This window comes from Patella vulgata, chromosome 1, assembly GCF_932274485.2.
Source record: "Patella vulgata chromosome 1, xgPatVulg1.2, whole genome shotgun sequence".
Classification (NCBI taxonomy): Eukaryota; Metazoa; Mollusca; class Gastropoda; family Patellidae; genus Patella; species Patella vulgata.
This window is the reverse complement of record NC_065879.2, coordinates 15,958,109-15,978,702: the sequence shown is the minus strand read 5'-3', so window position 1 is coordinate 15,978,702 and position 20,594 is coordinate 15,958,109. Positions and strand designations below refer to the sequence as shown.

The window sequence follows — 20,594 nt, the reverse complement described above, 5'->3', positions numbered from 1 at the left end:
TGATGGTCGTAATTAACTTTATCACCCAATAATACATTCTACAGTAGATATCGCTTGTGTGATTTATTTCATAAGAACAGTTCATCTTTTATTGAAAGTAACTCCTTATTTTTTTTATTAAAAATCAATTAGTTTTATTTAATTGACTTTGATAGAAACACTGGGTCAACATAAAGGACTTTGCAATGGTTGAATGGCTGTCAAAAATGATATATCACTACGCCGTAATGTAATCAGGTTCAGTAAAAGTGAAATCTATAGCAAACAATTATATTTATTTATTTGTGCACGTAAGAAATGATTGAGTGATAAATAAAATCTCCTACTCGTCTTTTTTTGATATCAAAAAATATCAACACTCGTTGATAAAGTAAAAAAAATAACTCGACAGAGCCTTGTTTTTTGTTACTTTATCAACTTGTGTTGATATTTTTTGATATCAAAAAAGACGAGTAGGAGATTCTCTATGTAATCCTCTCAATTGTTTATACGGTGTGTCCTCACTGTGCCCACTTTTGATTAATCCAATTAAGGTCTAATTAGGATTAGTGGATTAAGCGGATTAGGATTAGGTGTTATAGGTAATTAGATGGAAAAAAAACCCAAATATTTTATGTAATTTCTTTTTTATTTTTCGATGTTTTATATATATTTAATAAAAATATAACATACATGGATATATCATACATCACATTAGCACCTTTTATACAACATCTCCAGTATACTCGTTCTGCCTTCCTATTCTTCACTCGGAATTTGTATTCTTCATGGACTAAGTTCATCTCACCAATTATAAGACTGAATATTTAGTCACTTTCAATATTTGTTTTTTTTCCATCTAATTACCTATAACACCTAATCCTAATCCGCTTAATACACTAATCCTAATTAGACCTTAATTGGATTAATCAAAAGTGGGCACAGTGAGATGTAACCGTTTATACTATGCAGAACAATAGGAAGTTAAACCCACTGCATTTATTTGTTTATCTGCTGTGTGTTATCCAGAATTGAGATTAATGAGACATTATTCAAGAGCCAAATCGGTCTATTGCAGCTCTTTCTTTATAGGGCTTAAATGTTATATAATCTTTTAATTAGACATTTATTAACATGACAAGATCATAATCAATTATCGATGCCATTGGTTGGACCCGATTATAAGTAGATTAGGTCATTTAGTGAATTAATTTTAAAATGCAGAAGCGAGCCTAAGCCTCGAAAAATCAGCACCGAAGTTACGATAATAAACAATCAATTCACACATCTTGTCAAAACTACAAACATTATTCATTTTGCATTATTTATATTATAGCAAGAGCGGACAGTTATTTACCTAAATCTTACATTATCTATCTTGAAGTGATTCTGTGATATTTTATTCCAGTCATTCTGAACAATGTCTGAAATAATTGTTTTGTTGTTGTTAAGCCTCGAATAACCAGCACGATAATACGATAATAAACAATCAATGCACACATCTTGTCAAAACTATATTGATAACTTCGCTCAGAATAAAGTAATCTGAATGGAATTTTCAACATATTCATTTTGCATTATTGAACTATTATAGCAAGAACGGCTAGTTCTTTATCTAAATCTTACATAATCTGTCTTTAAGTGATTAAGTGATGTTGTATTCCAATCATTATGAACGCTGTGTTAATGAAGCAATCGTTTTGTTGTTGTTGATTGTTAGGTTACCATGTTAATTTATTTACTGTACATCGTTTATTCGTGAGGGTTAACGTTCGTTGGGGTTAACATTCGCAGACAAATGTTTGTAAAGAAACTTATCAGGCGAGTCAGTCGTGGTTGAGGGTTTAGTCCAGAAGTCAGGGAAGGCGAAATACAGACGGAAATTTGTCACTCTCATACAGTGTATATTGTACATGAATACTGAATTATCTACATAGTCTCCTCGTCGGGTAATTTAGAGAAATTCATAAAGTTAGTATTTGTTTCAGAATCTACAGTATTTTGGTTAGATAATTTATACCTGTGCTGTTTATTGTATTAGTTATACTGATTTGCATAAGAATAAACGATAGCCTTATGTACTCGGTGCCTTACTCATTCATCCATCATTCATTTCAGATCCCGAGTACGAGGTTAATCAAGGATGGTGCTTACTCGTTTTATACACAAACATCTTACCAACTACGGCATAATGTCCCCAGATAGTAAACTGCTACACAAAACACGGGCTTTTTTACTAGGATCTGGTCTACTCATATTTTTACCATTTCTTCACATAGGTTAGTATGTATTTATCTTCTTTTTTTTTGGAATAAAAGAAAAAAATAAATAAATCCCAACCAGTTCCAAGCTAAGACTTTTTGGGAAACAAATGTAACTAAAGCAGATAAACCGTAAAGTCCAATCACAAAGCTACCCAAAAGCTATTGTAGTAACGGGTGGGGAATGATCTATTATTTATTTTGGTTGTGTAGAGAGAGAGAGAGAGAGGGGGGGGGGGGCACCGTTCACTCGAAACATACTAAGTCATTTTGGGACCTACATATGGTTCAATTTCATTTCAATAATTTGTCTTTAGAAGGAGGAGGAAGCCGGAAAAAACCCACGAGGTTGAACAAGAGACCCTACTTCTTATCACGTACAACCGGGAAATCGAAACCGCGCCAGTTGACTCAATGATAGACCTTATGCTATAACGCGTACGCGCTAACCATTGCCCCCCCCCCACACACACACATTTGTATATAATCATTATATGAAGGCTGGTCCTTGATATTCAAACCGACCCGTTATTCGGAGTGTTCACCCAAATGCAGGCCCGACGATATTGTGGAGTGGGCTCTCAGCGTAGCGAGCCAACATGGGGCCTCGGGAAAATGTTTGTGGGCTGGAGCAGCCCAAGGAATCCCCACTTCTTTTCAATAGTCTTATAATCTGCTAAACATGATTTGGTTATTCACTCCTATAGGCTAATGTCAGTAAAATCGCTAAGATTTAATTCTTCTACATTTTTTCTAGGTATTTTTCATCAAATGATTTGGGTACCAGATAAGACACCTATTAATAGAGATAGCTGCAGATGTTCTTGTTTTGATACGGTTATGAGAGGTAAGGGACATAACATTAACAATTGATTAGGACGCAAGCCACCAAAAGTTTAATATTTATTCTTGTCACTTTGGTCTTCCGTACTCTACATACTCTCCCACAGATTGAGCAACCTGTGGGGTTGAACACCCCAAAGTGTGTACGAGATTGACCATTGTAATTATGAGATGTACAAAATATCACCGTAACCACCTCTTAATGTTGTTATCATCCTGCCTCTTAATCACGAATATTAACAAAAAATTTCACAAAGCAGGGTCTTATTACATTACATTACAATACATTACATATCGAATTTTTTTATTTGTAATATACGTTATGTTACATTATTTTTACAGGAAGCATTACATTACATATCGAATTTTTGTATTTGTAATATAAGTTATGTTACATTAGTTTTACGGGAAGCATTACATTTAATTAAATATCGAAATTTTTTATTTGTAATATAAGTTATGTTACATTATTATTACAGGAAGCTATGAAAAACCAGGAAACTCGAGATACAAACATTTATATTTCAATGCTACGCAGGAGACGTTTAAAATCTGGATCTTCACAGTGTTATTTGTGTTAATGACGTACGAAAGTATAAAATATTTATATAAACTATTTAAAATGGGAAATGTAAGAATGACAATGTTTGTGTTATACCTAGCGAACATTTATCCACATTATTACAGCTGGTGGTCTTTTCTGAGTTATTATAACGAAAGTTTTTATCTATATTTCTACAACCATTTCTATTTTATGTTGACGGAAATCCTCGTCACCGTTCTGGTGCTGAATCTTTGTGACACAAAGAATCAAATAGCCTCATGGAAAATTCTGTTGATTATTACTATTAATAGTATGCACATAGCCGTTAGCTGTTCAAATCAGTTTATTGAGCACGTCATTCTTAAAACTGGGAAGAGTTTCCAGAATGCCAGGAATATTGGTCTGATGATTCCAGATGTACTACACGTGGTTTTGTGTATATATGAACTTTATAACTTCGCTAAACGGAATAGAGTTAGCTTTAAGTCGATGTTTACTGAGAGAGAACTTATTTTATGTGGTATATTTACTATGATAGGTACAATAGTTATGTACTGTCTTTAACAGGCTTTGTATTATTTTCGCATAATAATGGAAAGTACTTGTTCCGCTGAGAAGGAAGATATCCATGACAGAGTAACCTTTCTACATATTTGTTCTCATTTATTGTGTCTTTATGGAAACTGAATAAGCAATGACATATGCCATTTTTCAACATGCACATTACCATGCCTTCCAACTCTGTATTAGATTATGTTTATTTTATATTTTAATATGTATACATTTAGGATGTTGGCATGTTGGGTAGCTAAGTTACGATTGGCCGAATTTTGACATAATTTCGTATTGTATTTGTTTTACGGTCTTGCGAATATTTACTGCTGATCAGTGTGATGTTACATCTCGTCTATTGTCCTAGTCTACGAATCGAGTCATCTCGCCCAGATGTGTTTTGATAATGTCATTGAAATTTCAACGGTTTATTTGTCCTCATGTTGAAACGTAGTCAACGGCGAAACTTTGGCAATGTGTAATCACAATGTTTACTTCTTACTTTGCATATCTCGGTACAGTGTATCTTGTTTAACCTTAATTTCAAATTATTGATGGATTGTCGATTTTCATCGACTAGTTTCTCGCAGATCCAACGCATTTTCGATCTAATTTAATCTGTGATATATTGGTTTTAACATTGATGAATTTTGATTGTTATTTTGTGTAGGTTAATATTACAGAAAATATTTTAATATGAATTTTTAAATGTAATTATTTTACAAACTGTGCCGAATCCTGTCATTTACGACCAGATTTGTATTTTTATTGATATAAGCTTGTATTTATATGAAGTATTTTTTATATAATTAATGCAGATTTTATTTTTGGTTAAATTTATATTTTAAGTTAATACATCTAATAAATTATTTATACACATATCTTGTTTATTACTTTACTTATCCAGGGGGATCACGTGGCTAAGTGGGTAAGACGCTAGCTCGCTAGCTCGCTAGCCTGGAGGTCGGGTGTTCGATCCCTGCATTGGCCGAGAAAGTTCATCCAGATTTTCCGGCGTGGTTCTCCCTTGTCAGTGATGCAGGACGGAGGGGCTGACAAGGAAAGCTGTCTAGTCGTTCGGATGGGACGAAAAACCGAGGTCCCGTGTACACATTGGCGTGCACGTAAAAGATCCCTTGGCAGTTGGAATTCGATATAAGAGTAGGCCGTAGTGCCGCTGTCCGGGCAAAATTTCCCTCATTGCACACTGTATGGCGTATGCCCGTCTTCATTAGCCCAGGTTAGGAGCAGAACAGTAGGACGTTAAACTCCATTTCATTTCATTTCATTACTTATCCAGTCTGAGAAGAACAGTATGACGTACGTTAAACCCCACTTCATGTTCCGATGCCGTGTTTTAAATTCGTATATTTAAAAGAACCCTTGACAGTTGGAATTCGAAATTTCCTCCATAGCAAACTGTATGGCGTATGCCCGTTTCATTGAATTCCAACTGCCAAGATGTACACGCCGCGGGACCTTGGTGTTTTCGACACCAGTAATGTCCTCATTGACTCTAATGTTAATTTTCGTCTCTTTGACAGGGGGGTGGATGGCTGAATGGTTAGCGTGCGCGCGCTGTATCATAAAGTCTGTCATTGAGTCGACTGGCGTGGTTTCGAATCCCCGGTTGTACGTGACAAGGAGTAGGGTCGCCTGTCCAACCTCGTGGGTTTTCTCCGGGTCCTCCGGTTTCCTCCCACTGTTAAAGATCCCTACGCGCAAGCGAATCATTGAAATAAAATTAAACCATATGTTAGTTCCGAAATGACCTAGTTTGTGTCGAGTGGACGTTAAACCCCATTTCTCTCTCTCTTTCTCTCTCTCTCTCTCTCTCTCGTCTCTTTGACAGGCTTTAACTCTTCCCAACATTTCCGTGGGGTTGAATGCTTTCTACCACAGATGGGGCAACATGTGTCAACCTCTTGCTCAAAAGCATGTATGAGGTTCACCATTGAAATATTGTAATACACTGACGGAAAGTAGCATACCAGGAAACAAGCAATTGTCCGCCCAACATTTCAACTTAACCAGGGGGATTGGATGGACGAATGGTTAGCACGTGCGCGCTGTATCATAAGGTATGTCATTCAGTCAAGTGGCGTGGTTTCGATTCCTATGTTGTACGTGATAGGGAGTAGAATCGCCTGTCCAACCTCGTGGGTTTCCTCCCACTGATAAAGACACTTACGCGCAAGCGAATTATTGAAATAAAATTGAACCATGTGTTAGTCCCAAATGACCTGTGTCGAGTGGACGTTAAACCCATTTTGCCCTCTCTCAACGTAACCAACATCTTATCTGTCGTATCTTTTCGCCTCAAAATCATGAATAATTCTTCGGTTCAACACCAAAAAGTCACCAAAAATCATCGCCATGCAAAAGGTGTAAAAAGAGAAATGGAGATTAGACACCGTGCGGAATCGTTTCTTGTTCCATTTGTGGTAGGAAAACCCCTAAAATGAGCTAGAATGGTTGGTCTAAAAGAACGAATACTGAGGCTCAAGGATGAAACTTGTATGTTCTGTTTAAACACAATATAGATCAGCTTGATTGCTCGTTGCATTAATCAAAGATAAATTAATTAATAGGTGGCACCCTGGCTTTTATTATTACTGTTCAAGGTCTACAATTATCTACGATTTCTTTACTTTGTAACTTTGACGATATAGGGCTGATGAGCTGACGTGTGGTGGACGAGATCCGAACGTTGAAAATTCTCGCCACAAGCATGCAAAAAATACACTCTATGTATTTGACTGCAAGATTACGGAAATCGTGAATTAAGCTGTGATAAAATTGATGTTTTAGCTAAAATACAAATGACTCATCGAGACTTTAATATGTACCCCGCTATCTCGAGGTATTTGACTGCAAGTTTACAGAAAGAAAGATGGGTCGCCGATTTGCACTGCAGGTTCGTAAACAAACCAATAGTGGGATAGTTTACGATGCATGACAACCCGATGCACTACTCGGCCACAAAATGAAATAGGGTTTGACGTCCTAATGTTCTGTCGCGACTGGGCTAATGAAGGCGGGCATACTTCATACAGTGTGCTATGTGGAACAGTTTGCCTGGACAGCGGCGCTACAGCTTACTCTCATATCGAATTCGAACAGCCAAGGGATATTCTACATGCACGCCAATGTGTACACGGGACCACGGTTTTTCGTATCTTCCGAACGACTATACGTTGTCCCTCGCCAGACTGCTCGACCACATATTGAATATATAGACCTAAATGAAATGAAATGAAATGGGGTTTAACGTCCTACTGTTCTGCTCCTATGCTGGGCTAATGAAGACGGGCATACGCCATACAGTGTGCTATGAGGGAAATTTTGCCCGGACAGCGGCACTATCGCCTACTCTTATATCGAATTCCAACTGCCAAGGGATCTTTTACGTGCATTCAAGTGTATACACGGTTTTTCGTCTCATCCGAAGGACTAGACAGCTGTCCTTGTCAGGCCCTCCGCCCTGCATCACTGACAAGGGGGAACCACGCCGGAAAATCTGAATGAACTTTCTCGGCCAATGCAGGGATCGAACACCCGACTTCCAGGCTAGCGAACCAACGTCTTACCCACTTAGCCACGTGATCCCCCAAAAAATATATAGACCACATAAATCCATATAGATAGAGATTATAACCATACAATATGTGTTTATCAACGTGTTATCTATCTGTTTATTTATCAATGTATGTTTAAGATAAGTATAATAACTGTGTAACGAACATTACGGTCAGGTTGAACAGGTAAGTGATATAATATTGTCTATGAATTACAATAAGGAAATTACCACACACACAATTGTTAAATATGTGATCTTGTTGTGTCAGGAAATGAGTCGTTAATGTTGGCGGCAATTCTGAAAAGAGTAAGCACAATGTGTATCCATTATTTTGTGTAATGGTTGTAAGTATTCAATATCAAACCGAAAAGCTCCACCCACTATGACTTGACAAGTTAGTCAAGTATACGTTAAAATCTCTCCCTCTCTCTCTCTCTCTCTCTCTCTCTCTCTCAATTGCCTTTAGGCTACATAGGCTACATAAAGAGTTTTGTCCGAATTCGAATAAAAACATCTGTGAAAAGAATGAAGGGACCCTATCGATTTTCCGCAACCATTCGTTCTAGAGGTAACGTATGTCCCCTTTTTCTAAAAACCCAGTGAACGCTTAGAAGCTACCGTTATTAAAATTTGGAATGTAACGTTGAATTCATGAAAGGATTAACCCAATCGTGACAGTATCTTGTTCCGCATGCAACATCGACTGACTATTACCGCGTTCCTGGAATAACCAATATCATATCAAGTTACACTTCCAGTCGCCCGGGGATGAATCTTGGCTGGGACGATAAAACTAACAATTAGGAGAGAGCGAAATGGAGTTTAAAGTCCACTGGACACAAACTAGGTCATTTCGGGCTAACGCACAGTTCAATTTTATTTCAATAATTTTGATTGTGATACACTCTAAATTTCTATAATTTCAGGATTTACTGATGCAAGATGTCGTACAAAGTAGAAACCCTAAGTAAGAACGCTACAACAACTATTGGAGAAGCGCCTCATTGGGACGAGCTAACCCAGACATTGCTTTTCGTGGACTTGCTAGCTGGCAATGTGCATCGTTATAACACGTTTAATAAAATAGAGGAAAAGCGACATATCGGTAAGAACTTCTGGTTAACATAGTTTCCATTTAGGTTAAAATAATGTAATTAGTTCGAGTGGTTAGTCGTTCGGGTGAGACTATGACCCGAGATTCGGTGTAGACGTTGGCGTGCATGTAAAACTGTATCTTAGAAGTTGGAACTCGATGAACATTAGACCGAAACACCGCTGTCCGAGACTACATTACCCTCATAGCACACTGTATATGGCATATGGACATAGGACACACTTAATTCCTTCGCTGGTTAACCACGAACATAGAGCAAAAGTTATATTGTTAATAATAGTCTTCCCTTCCCTTGCCATTCGCCCATTTAGCATTGTGGTTTTTGTTCACTTTTTAGCACTGCTGACCGGGGGAAACTAGTTACCAGACCCTTTGTCCCGCACTACTGACAGAGGGAAACTCGTCTTGAAAATCCGAAGTTTTCTGAAAACACCATGATTAAACCCTTGATCCTCCAGTTTTAACGTGAGCCATACTCCGACTAAGTATGGACCAGGGATTACATATTTGCCTTTATCCAGTCCATTTTTTATTTATCAATAAACCGTTCTTTGTGTGAAATCAGAGAGGTCGAGGGACTGAAACGTCATGCTACCGTCCAGTTGTCGCTTTAATCGCCAATATTTATTTTTTCATCCTCATATAGGTGAACATGTATCACTAGTGGTACCAAGAAAATGTGGAGGTTATGTGGTAGGCACTGGTGTAAATATCTCCCATCTTGATTGGGTGTCGGGTAATCTAACAACATTAGCTACAGTGGAAGTGCCAGAAGGTGGCAAATTTAACGACGGAAAATGTGACGCTTCTGGGCGGTTATGGGCAGGTATGTGTTAATATTCCTTCTTGTTAATATCATACTGTTTACTCAATACATCTTAACAGTTTGTATATTTAATTTGTACTCGAGAAATTTTCCCTATCAGGAGTTTTGATTGGCAGAATGATATGGAGTCGACCAATGACAAACTTTTAAATACACCTAGACTAAGATTCAGGTACTGGAATCATTCTTCACTGGACCAATAATAAAAAGGCTTGGACAATCAAAACTAATAACCAAGGACGAAAATGACATTACTAGATAAATGAAAGAATTACCAGGCCCCAGACTGACAAAATGGCCACCACCAGGGCTGGATTAAGACCTATAGATGCCCTAAGCACTTAAAAGATTTTAGTGACATAATATATTATGTAATTAATGTTTATTTATATTAATTAAAATAAATGTTTATTTATATTAATTAAAATTAATGTTTATTTATATTAATTAAAATTAATGTTTATTTATATTAATTGAAAGTAATGTTTATTAATGTTAATTGAAATTAATGTTTATTTATATTAATTAAAATTAATGTTTATTTATATTAATTAAAATTAATGTTTATTTATATTAATTGAAGGTAGTGTTTATTTATATTAATTGAAAGTAATGTTTATATTAATTGAAAATAATGCTTATTTATATTAAATAAAATTAATGTTTATTTTTATTAATTGAAATTAATGTTTATTTTTATTAATTGAAATTAATGTTTATTTATGTTAATTGAAATTAATGTTTATTTATATTGATTGAAAAGATTTTGTTTTTTTTTAATTGCAAAGACTTTGATCAGATCCGTCAAACTAATTTTAGGTAACATATTTACGTGATATCCAATCGTTCTATTGGGATTATTAATATATAAATCAACAGAGGGCTTTTGCGTGAACCAGGCCATTTGTATAATTTTGCAACGTATGGTGATCCAAGGTAAATCCGACAATCGCAAATTTGTGTGGTGTCCCCCTATTCCCTTGATGCCATACGCACGTGTTTATTTTGCTTGATGGTATCTGTTCGATACAACAATATAGACACGTCCGTATTTGATAATTCTGATACATTTCTTTAAATATAATGTATCAATGTATCGCCTGTACCTGTCAACATTTCGTGGGGTGGGCGTTAAATAAATCTATGCAGTTAGTGTCACCTGACGAGTCTTTGTCACCGCCGCCAATTTTGTTTTTCAGGAACAGTTGGTCCGAAACTCTCACCGACCGTGTTCAAACCGGAATCCGCGTTTTTGTACAGTCTAGATACAAAGCAGAACATTAAACAACATTTGGATAAAATAACCATATCTAATGGTATGACGTGGACCAATAATAACACCAAAATGTATTATATTGATTCAACTCCTAGAATTATATATTCCTTTGATTATAATCTGACTGATGGAACTTTGGGTAAGTATAGATGTGACTGGCCGAAGGGCCTGTCTGGCGTGTGTTCTTTAAATCATAGGGTCTGTCATTAAGTCAAACCTGTCAAACCGCGTGGGTTTTCTCCGAGTCTTGAACAAGGGAACTATGAGAACGCAGAAAACTGATTACCGTTAATATCACCATGGCCACTTAACGCATGTGCAGGCGTCATTTCCTATGTGAGGAAACCGGAGTACTCGGAGTAAACCCACGTGGATGAAAAGAGACACCTATTTCCAAGCGAAATACGCTCACACCAGGGATAAAAACCAAAGCGCAAGCCAGAGGTAACTGGCCAGCTAGAGTTCAAAGCGCGACATTCTAGACCACTAGATCATCCCAACTCTTGCCTGCACCGTTTCACACACAAAGGAGGGGATTATCAAGCATGAAATATTGATTTTGCTTTTATAACTAAATGTTAAATAATCAAACTGAATAAATTGTTGAAACGCCATGAAGTAACTGAATGAAATAACACATAAAAAAAACCTCGAAGAACACTGGGTCTTCTTGCTTAGTGTACATGCGCCTTAATCATTAAACCAAATCGGACACCGTGGCAAACCTCTACACAGGGAGTGTGACGTCCTTTGAATTATTGCATATATATACAATTATTGTACCATAATATCTACTCGAGATTAAGACTATTTATTTTTATTTCTAAAACAAGCAAATAAACAAGAGTTAATCAAGTTCCCACAGGAAAACTTTAAAACCCTGGGTAATCCCGATGGTATGACGTCAGATGTTGACGGTAAAATATGGTGTGCGTTTTTTGGTGGAAGTTGTGTTATCCGGTTCGACCAAGAGACTGGTAAGTGATTATATAGCTTCGATCAAAAATATTGCCTAACTTGAGCGGTATATGCTATATCGTAGCCTCCATTATTTTAAAATGGGGAGGAACTTATCATTGGTCCCCAGGATATGAATACAAATGTATTAGTAAAGTGGAAATTATACCACGACTACCAATATTACTAGGGTAGTGATCATTATTTACCATCACAAATACTCAGTTGAACAGTGTGATCATAATTACTTTTTATCTTCCTTGCCGACAACTGGCGTGGTTTCGATTCCCCGGTTGTACGTGACAAGGAGAAGTAGGGTCGTCTGTCCAATCTCGTGGGTTTTATCTGGGTCCTCCGGTTTCCTCCCACTGCTAAAGACCCATACGCGCAAGCGAATTATCTAAATGACCTAGTTTGTGTCAAGTGGACGGTACCCCCCCCTCCCTCCTCCTGTCTCCCTCTCTCTCTCTGTAACATATTGGGAAACATAGGATAGGTCTGTTTTAGACTTGGGTATGTTTCTATGCCTTTCAGTTATGTCCTGAAAATATTTTTTTTTCATTTCAGGTCAAGAGATTTCCAGAATTGATTTACCAACAAGTCTGATCACTTCCTGTTGTTGGGGCGGTAAGAATTTTGACGAGCTTTACGTCACATCCGCTAAACGTGGACTTACTGACGAGTTAGCTGGATCAGTGTTTAGAGTTACGGGTCTTGGAACAAGCGGAACCCGTGCTGAGACATATTGGGGATAAACATATATGGATGGATGATATATTTTTTAAAAAAAGATGACGACATTAAAAATAGCTGCTTTTAATATATCTATGAATAAGTTCATGTCATAAATTCATGTATTTTGTGCAATTAAATAAATTCATTAAGATATATGATTTTGTTATTTCTACCAATAAATCTAATGTTGTTATAAAATTAATATAAAACATACCTGTTTCAGTCGTTTTGAATTATAATGGCTATTTCTACAATATTTGTTATCCCGATGCTACATTGCAATGACAGCACCGATGATTACGTTGTCATATATTGCCATATTGCCTACTATAAAGCCGAATGCACATTAATCGTGCTACCAAAAATAAGAAGCAATAAAATAACACCACGGCTGGGTACTAAAATCACAATGATATCATATCATTTAAAATGGTGGCATATTGTATAGATGGCACATGATACTGTAGCTACGGTGACGGAAATCTTCCGTATAGGGTCAATAGCGCGATGGATACCGCGATATTAATAAATGAAATGAAATGGGGTTTAACGTTCTATTGTTCTGCTCCGAAGACGGGCATAGGTCATGCAGTGTGCTATGAGGGATATTTTGCCCGAACAGCGGCAATATGACCTACTCTTATATCGAATTTCAACTGTCAAGGGATCTTTTAAGTGCACGCCAATGTGTACACGGGACCTCAGTTTTTCATCCCGTCCTGCCGTATGTAACTAACGTACGAAAATTAATTAGTGGCTAGCTTTTTTTCGCACGTATACAGTGAATGGCCATTGTGCTCAGTAATCCCAGCCAGAATTTGGCTATTTTCTAAATTTGCGTTAAAGTTTAAAATATTTGTTTTAGAACTGAAACATATTAACTATTAGTCAAGCCCAACGCTAAAAACATCAAAAGAATTGATTGTGTATATCTGAAATAGACCCGACCGACTCACAAAATAGTGCAATAAGGGGGCCTCTATGAACAACCCTCGCAGACGCTGTCATTCAAGACAACGTCAATTCTATGAGTTGTAGATATTATTTTTGTGAAAAATCATTGGAAGATAAGAAAACATGTTGGGACTGTACGAATTATTATAGTCTTTATGGGTGCAACGGACACAATGCTGAAGATAAACCTATTGTTTACAATGTTGACCTCATGATCCATTGACGTCAATGTCATGACCATGGATATCATGGCTATTGACTGTGTCTGAGATACTTCTCCGCAGGTAGCGTGTCTCGGATGTTCAGAATGCCCGTCCTGCATCACTGACAAGGGGGGACCACGCCGGAAAATCTGGATAAACTTTCTCGGCCAAAGCAGGGATCGAACACCCGTCCTTTAGACTAGCGGCCAGCGTCTTACCACTTAGCCCCCAAGACATATGTAGGAATATGTGGTTTCCCGGGAGGGAAAAAAGTGTGATGTTGTCGATATTCACGTCTTGACGAAGTTTATCGGGGGAATTCATGGCATTTTGAAAGGTAAATTGACATGTTGATAACTCCCAAAAACACTAGGGTGGATTTTAAGTAGGGTTTGCAGGGAAAGTTCATCTACAAGATGGTACCAAAAACCATCTAAAGGAATTTGTGGTGGGTCTTTCAGTACTTTAACTGGACTATTATGGTTTTATGGTGGTATGATATAAGACTGTCTATTTCGGAATGCAAAACCGAATGGACAATTACACACATGTCCATAAATGCATATGGACTGTGGCGGACTGGCCAGATTGTTAGCAAGCCTATAAACAATAGGCTAGGCTACAACAGCTAGATAGTCCAAACAGGATATATCTCATTAACGGCTAATTTACTACTGTATTCTACTGTGTACCGCCAGCTATATTTACAGTACATGCGAACTGTAATTACTAAATAAAACAAAATTGGGGAAATTCTAATTACATCTTTTTGTTTCCACTTACATATTTTTTGACAATTTAATTTATTTATTTTAAAAATTAAATGATAGAATTGTATTGGTGGCTGAGCCCCCTTTGTCTCCTGGCAACCAATATTTGAGACCCAGTCCGCCACTGCATATGGGAATATTTACATACATTACTAAATGGTGTGCATGCGAACATGACTTAAGTGACTTATATGGTGTATTGTTATATTCACCGGTGTTAACCTGTTACGCCATTTTAAGAAAACCGAGGCAGTGTGCTTGCCGTGATTTAATAGAAATAAAAAATATAACAATGTTATAGCAACAATAGACATCAAGCTGTGAAATATTCACACAAGCTTGGTTTGTATTCGTATATCATATAATATACTCTTCAAAAAAGTAGGGGATATTCAGAAACAATACAAAACTGCGGAAATGCACTGCTGTTTTTATTAGATGTAACCAGTGTATGTTAATAACAGGCCAATTGCCTACATATGAACATATACAGTTCATATGGGCGGCTTATATGACGGCCCCATTTCATTCGCAAAGAGATACACTGTCAAAAGTGAAAATGGACGTTTTTGATTTTTGTCTTAATAATGAGTAATTGCTCCACCAATCCTCAGACATTCAGCAATTCGTCGTGGCATGCTCCTAATCAACCGTCCAATCACGATTTGGGGCAATCTGACCCACTCCCTTGCAGTGCCATGGCCAATTCTTGCGGTGTTGTCGTTGACGTCGACGAACACGTCTCCCGATCATGTCCCAGACATGCTCTATAGGGGAAAGGTCAGAACTGGCCAAGGCATATTATTATGGACAATATTGTGACGCTGGAGGTAGTCATTCTCGTGCGCGGTGGGCACGGGCATTATCATCTTGAAAGATGAAACGTCGACCTGCACGTTGAGCAAAGGGCAGAACTATCGATGCCAGGATGTGGTCACGGTAGTACACGCCAGTGACCCTTCCTTGATCAATATGCACGTCCGTTCTGCCAGTCATGGTGATTCCTCCCCACAACATATAAGACCCACGACCGAATCTGTCATGCTGTCTGGCTTTAGCGTTAGCATGGCGCTCATTTACACGCCTCCCAACGCGAGCACGCCTCTCGGTGAAATCCAGGGTAAATCTGGACTCATCTGAGAACATTACACGCGCCCATCGACGATTACCCTTATTTCTACGCTGTCTACACCATTGACGCCTGTTTGCCATTGCTGGCGAGTTAATGTAGGCACAACACGCCCTCGTCGCGCATGCAAATGGGCGGCATGTAGCCGATTTCTAATCGTTTGGGGTGCAACTCGCATTCATGGTACAAGTTTACAGAAAGCTGATTGGCCGTTTGTCCTCGATTTCGCAGGACCTGTGTACGAATGTATCGATCCTGGGCGTGTGTAGTGGCTCTAGGACGACCTGAACGAGGTCTAACATCAACATTGTGTGTTTGTTGGTACCGGTTCCACAGTCTGCTGATCACAGACTGTGACACATTAAGCATGTTGGCTACTGCTCGCTGTGTAGAACCAATTTGAAGCATGCCAATAGCAAGTAGACTTTCATTTTGAAGACGTCTCATTGCAAATTAAACGTAACACACTAAAGCAAAGATACGCTAAACAGTAAATCTTATGCAAGAACCGATAGGAAAGCAAACATGGATAGGATAAACCAGCACGCGGCAGTTTTCATCAACCCTTACTTGAAGTGTCAAATTTGACAATGAATCCCTCCCACGTGTATGGCATTCTTGCGTGTTGCACCTTCAGCTCAGTGGTTCTGTTGGGGCGATAAGTTCTTCGTCTGTGAACATACTCTCAAAGCATGTCAAGTGTCCAGTCCATGACTATTTATCATATCACATCCTGCATAGGTATTTGCATTTCAATATCCCCTACTTTTCTGAAGAATTCAAGTGATATAATATTTATATCAGCGTGTTTTGGAATTCGTATATCATATGAAATCAGCATCATCTTGCATTCAAAAATAATGAACACAATTTCTTTTGTAGCTGTTAAAATAACTTTCTTTCAAGCAAAATATATACATTAATAATTTGTGCGACTGAACTGTTTGAAAGGGTACGTCTAAATATGTATATCAATCATCCATGAATATTAATCGGTTATCGCTAAAATCATGCCGAATGTTGGTACCAATAAGCCTTCTAAAGGAATCTCGTGTTCTCGGGGTGAGATCCTTGCGGTCTACCACTCTCGCTACCTCGCCCTCGACTGCTCGACCCCGAGATTATGAAATGGCTGCAATAAACTTCCATAGATTTTGAAGACGTTTTATTGAGATCACCTGACTCGTAGAATGTCGTGCCGTAACATTGGACCAAATTGTTTACTGCTTATAGATGGGTTTGATAAATTGAAGATATTTGCGATTCATGTCTAATATGCTTTATTAACTTGTTACTTACAGGAAAGGATGTGTGAAATCCCAACGCTGTCAACGAATACATACATGTCTGAGATATTTCTTTTATCCTGGAAAGACACACACGGATTTATATGACTTTGAATGACCTATACAAGGTCCGTTTCATTCTGGATTTTACGGATTGTCACATCTACGAAATTGTGTAATATTATTATAACACAGCAAGATATGTTGTAGGGCGTATATCATAATTTCTTGTCTTGATAAGCCCCATTCCATTAGACTCCCCTAGACGCCTAATTATACAAGAAATAACACCAAGTTCTACTTCTACGTCACGATCCATGCAGTAAGCTTAAGGACTTGAGGATTTGATACCACTTAAAAGCTAATCTCGTCACTAATAATTCTGAGGTGAACATAATAATATTAACTTCGATGTATATGTGTTCAATGCCCGGGAGGGTATTTTGCTTGGAAAGCGCCGTTTGAACCTATACCCCTCGTCGATTTCCAACTCCTAATGGTGCCTTTACGTTCACGGAATGACCTCGAGTAAATCTAAATCTCATACGAACGACAAGGTAGACTTTCCTTATTTGCTACCCTGACGAAGTAGAGCTGGACATGTCATTTTTGTGCTGTGTACACGATTTATACATATAGGGGTTATAAATAAAGAAATTTAAACAATAATTTTCTAAACAATTTGAACGGTTGAACTGACAAAAAAATTGTTGTTTCTGTCGATAAAGCCTCTGCTTTGAATCGAGATTTCTGACCAGCAAATAAACTTACTCCAACCAAGGCCATCGTTAAAATTCATAAACTGGTGGACCTTACTGTCTGTCCTTTCGTTGCATAGACTTTTATCAGCCATATTTAAAAGCGATATGACGCATTTGGCATTACACTGATCTACCTTTGATTCCGCGAGTTTGTTCAGTATCAGAAATATAGACAGATATGATCCGCCATCATCATGCTTCCTGACAGGAATAGACCATGGTAGGCCTTGAATATAATGATATTCACTATATAAATTCTCCCCGTTTTGTAGATTAACATCGTCAAAGTTAAAACGTGTTATAAACGTCGGTCCGATTCGATTCTCTAAAGTTCCGAGTTGTTTCCTTAAAAGGGTTTTATCAATCACAGATTGTTCAAACCACGCGTATTTTACATCGGGAATATCTAACGTTCGTAAACCACTGTCTTCTTTTTCTAGTTTAACTTGTGGTATTTTGTTTAAAACCTGGACAATAGATTTATCTTCTATAACATCTACGGTACATTTAACACTGGCTTTTAAATCTTCAATTAATACTTCCATCTCTCCCATAAGTTTGTCCGTTCTATCTATCTCCTCATCACGTGACTTCTGAATCTTGACTTTTATCTCCTCGCCAACTTCTTTTGCGTCGGAACAGATTCGCTCCACTTGTTTGTCGACAGCTTCACATGACGTTTTCGCCGAGTTGTCGATATCTGTTTTAACTTTGGTCAGCGTTTCGCAAAAACGTTCAAATTGACCAATTTGAGTTTCTATATCGGCTTGTAAACTTTTAAGCTCATCTCTGGTTTGAATGTCAATGTCTTTCGCAAGAAGATCAACAAATTCGTGCGAACTGTGGTTTGTGACAAAACAGTCAGAACAAACAGCTGTTGAACAATCTTTACAATAACATCGTACGTCTTTATTTCGGTGATCGGGACAAACATCTCTAGGAGCAGGGATAGTTTTACGATTTCTTTCCCGGTGTATCTCCAAGGTTTCTGCGACGGGAACTAGTACGTGATTGTGACATATTCTAAGCGCATCATGCATTTTTCTACAAGAACTACACAAATATTGTTCACAATCCTCACACTTGAACTCGGAATTAACGCCAGTTTTACAAACATCGCATGGCGGAATTTCTTCCGTACAAATATCACTCACCAACTCTTGTTCGATATCAATATCTAAATTAGACTTAAATTCGCCTAAGCCACCTTCAGGAATGTGAACATCATGGCGGCACAGGGGGCAGGGGAACCGATTGTTACTGGAGACTTTGTTGGTATAATCTTCTAGACAAGTAAAGCAGAATGTATGATCACAATCGATTATTTTAGGTTGTTTAAAGTCGTTTAAACAAATACTGCATACTGATTTGTCTGGGTCGACAGTAGCCATCTTTATTGTAAGAATTACGACTTACAATGTCAAGCGACACATAAATGTCATAGAGTTAAAATCATCAATCACATGAATACTGTAACGTCAAACTTACACAGTTAAAATCTTCTCTAATCACGGAAACATTTATCTTATCTGGCTAAGTATATTTATAGCCACCTCTTACAAATATACCCTGAAAAACACCTAAACGCGATACCTAATAGTCCTTGCTGCTAATAGTTACTTATGAAGCAGAGAACATTACCTGTTAAACTGGACGCTTATATTCTTAGAACTATTACTATGTGTGCGAAATATCTTTATACACAGAGCTAAACTTTGTTGATACATATTCGTAGAAACGCCTACTTCCAATAAGCCCATATTGAAGCGAAATGTAATCACGTGACTTGCTTGTGTGTAGTCTTTATAAACATAACACTATTATTATAGATCGTCTATTAACACATTACGGGTATTGCGTTGTTAAGGAGTTGTATTGTGACAATGTTGAATAGTTTGATAATAACACTGGCTATAGGGTTGATAGAACTAGCTACACATCACCAACTTACACTAGTACATAACAATATGGTCCAAAGATAATGTCCCTTGTATTGTTATGTAGGGGTTGGTGTAGAAAACACTAAAACACACAGTAATATCCTTTATTCTGTAAGTAATAGTTATATACCTTGTTTTCAAGGTGTATGGGTTGATACGCCGTCTCTTTTTTGAGTGGGGCTCCGAGGCGAAGCCGGGGAGATCTCCACTCAAAGTTTCCCATTTAGAGCCCCCCCCCCCAATTATCTCATCGCAAACGCTTATTTCTACTCAGGTAAATGATATCAGTACACCGCACGTGCATTTCACGGTTTAAATCAGGTCAGGGAAAATGTTCATAACAGGGATATTGATTGGTTGAGAAAACAAACGTCATCCAATCATTTTGTACAATTGTTTTGCCAACATCCTGGCTGCGTCGATTGTAGTGGATAGCAGAAATGAATGCGGGAATTTGTCGAAGAATCCTACTTTATAATGTCACAGATATATATTTCTAAGACCGAGAATATCAGTTCTGCAAGAGATTTCAATGACCGCGAAGATTTAGAAGCCAGTTCCTTCACAGAACAAGAAATGCAGATGAGTCGAATTCCGCCAAACACGAGGAAAAATACCAATTGCATAGGAATATGGTGACACTTCGAGATCAATACAAAAGGTACATTTGCTAATATCCGCACAGATCAATTCATTAACTTCGCGACATCCACTGACAGACAAAAACAAGAACAGCCATTAAATGAAGACGAGTTGGAATTGTAGAGTTCTCAAGTTTGTAGTGTAGAAAATGCCAATGGATTAAGTAATATATTTGGATTACGTGCTGCGGATGAGCATAAACCGCGACAAAATGTGAAAGTTTTTAGTGTTGAAAATGCCAA

The 20,594-nt window shown here is 37.7% G+C and overlaps 3 protein-coding genes across 4 annotated transcripts; 2 read left to right on the top strand and 1 right to left on the bottom strand.

The window, feature by feature from the left end:
• The first annotated feature begins 2,170 nt into the window (after positions 1 to 2,170).
• LOC126812054 (uncharacterized) lies at positions 2,171 to 7,918 on the top strand. The gene is made up of 4 exons (XM_050538230.1): positions 2,171 to 2,258; positions 2,998 to 3,087; positions 3,563 to 4,101; positions 7,898 to 7,918. The coding sequence occupies exons 1-4, from the start codon at positions 2,171 to 2,173 to the stop codon at positions 7,916 to 7,918; spliced, it is 738 nt and encodes a 245-aa protein (XP_050394187.1).
• LOC126819556 (regucalcin) lies at positions 7,834 to 12,785 on the top strand. 2 transcript variants are annotated; one of them, XM_050547695.1, is made up of 6 exons: positions 7,834 to 7,943; positions 8,686 to 8,864; positions 9,520 to 9,699; positions 10,899 to 11,114; positions 11,809 to 11,952; positions 12,500 to 12,785. In XM_050547695.1, the coding sequence occupies exons 2-6, from the start codon at positions 8,702 to 8,704 to the stop codon at positions 12,685 to 12,687; spliced, it is 891 nt and encodes a 296-aa protein (XP_050403652.1). In that variant the 5' UTR covers positions 7,834 to 7,943; positions 8,686 to 8,701; the 3' UTR covers positions 12,688 to 12,785. The 2 variants fall into 2 exon arrangements, with proteins under 2 accessions (XP_050403652.1, XP_050403662.1); XM_050547705.1 differs by lacking the exon at positions 12,500 to 12,785 and having other exon boundaries at positions 11,809 to 11,960.
• A 3,831-nt stretch (positions 12,786 to 16,616) lies between these two features.
• LOC126819567 (E3 ubiquitin-protein ligase TRIM56-like) lies at positions 16,617 to 19,520 on the bottom strand. The gene has a single exon (XM_050547707.2). The coding sequence runs from the start codon at positions 19,159 to 19,161 to the stop codon at positions 17,683 to 17,685; it is 1,479 nt and encodes a 492-aa protein (XP_050403664.1). The 5' UTR covers positions 19,162 to 19,520; the 3' UTR covers positions 16,617 to 17,682.
• Between the last annotated feature and the right edge of the window lie 1,074 nt (positions 19,521 to 20,594).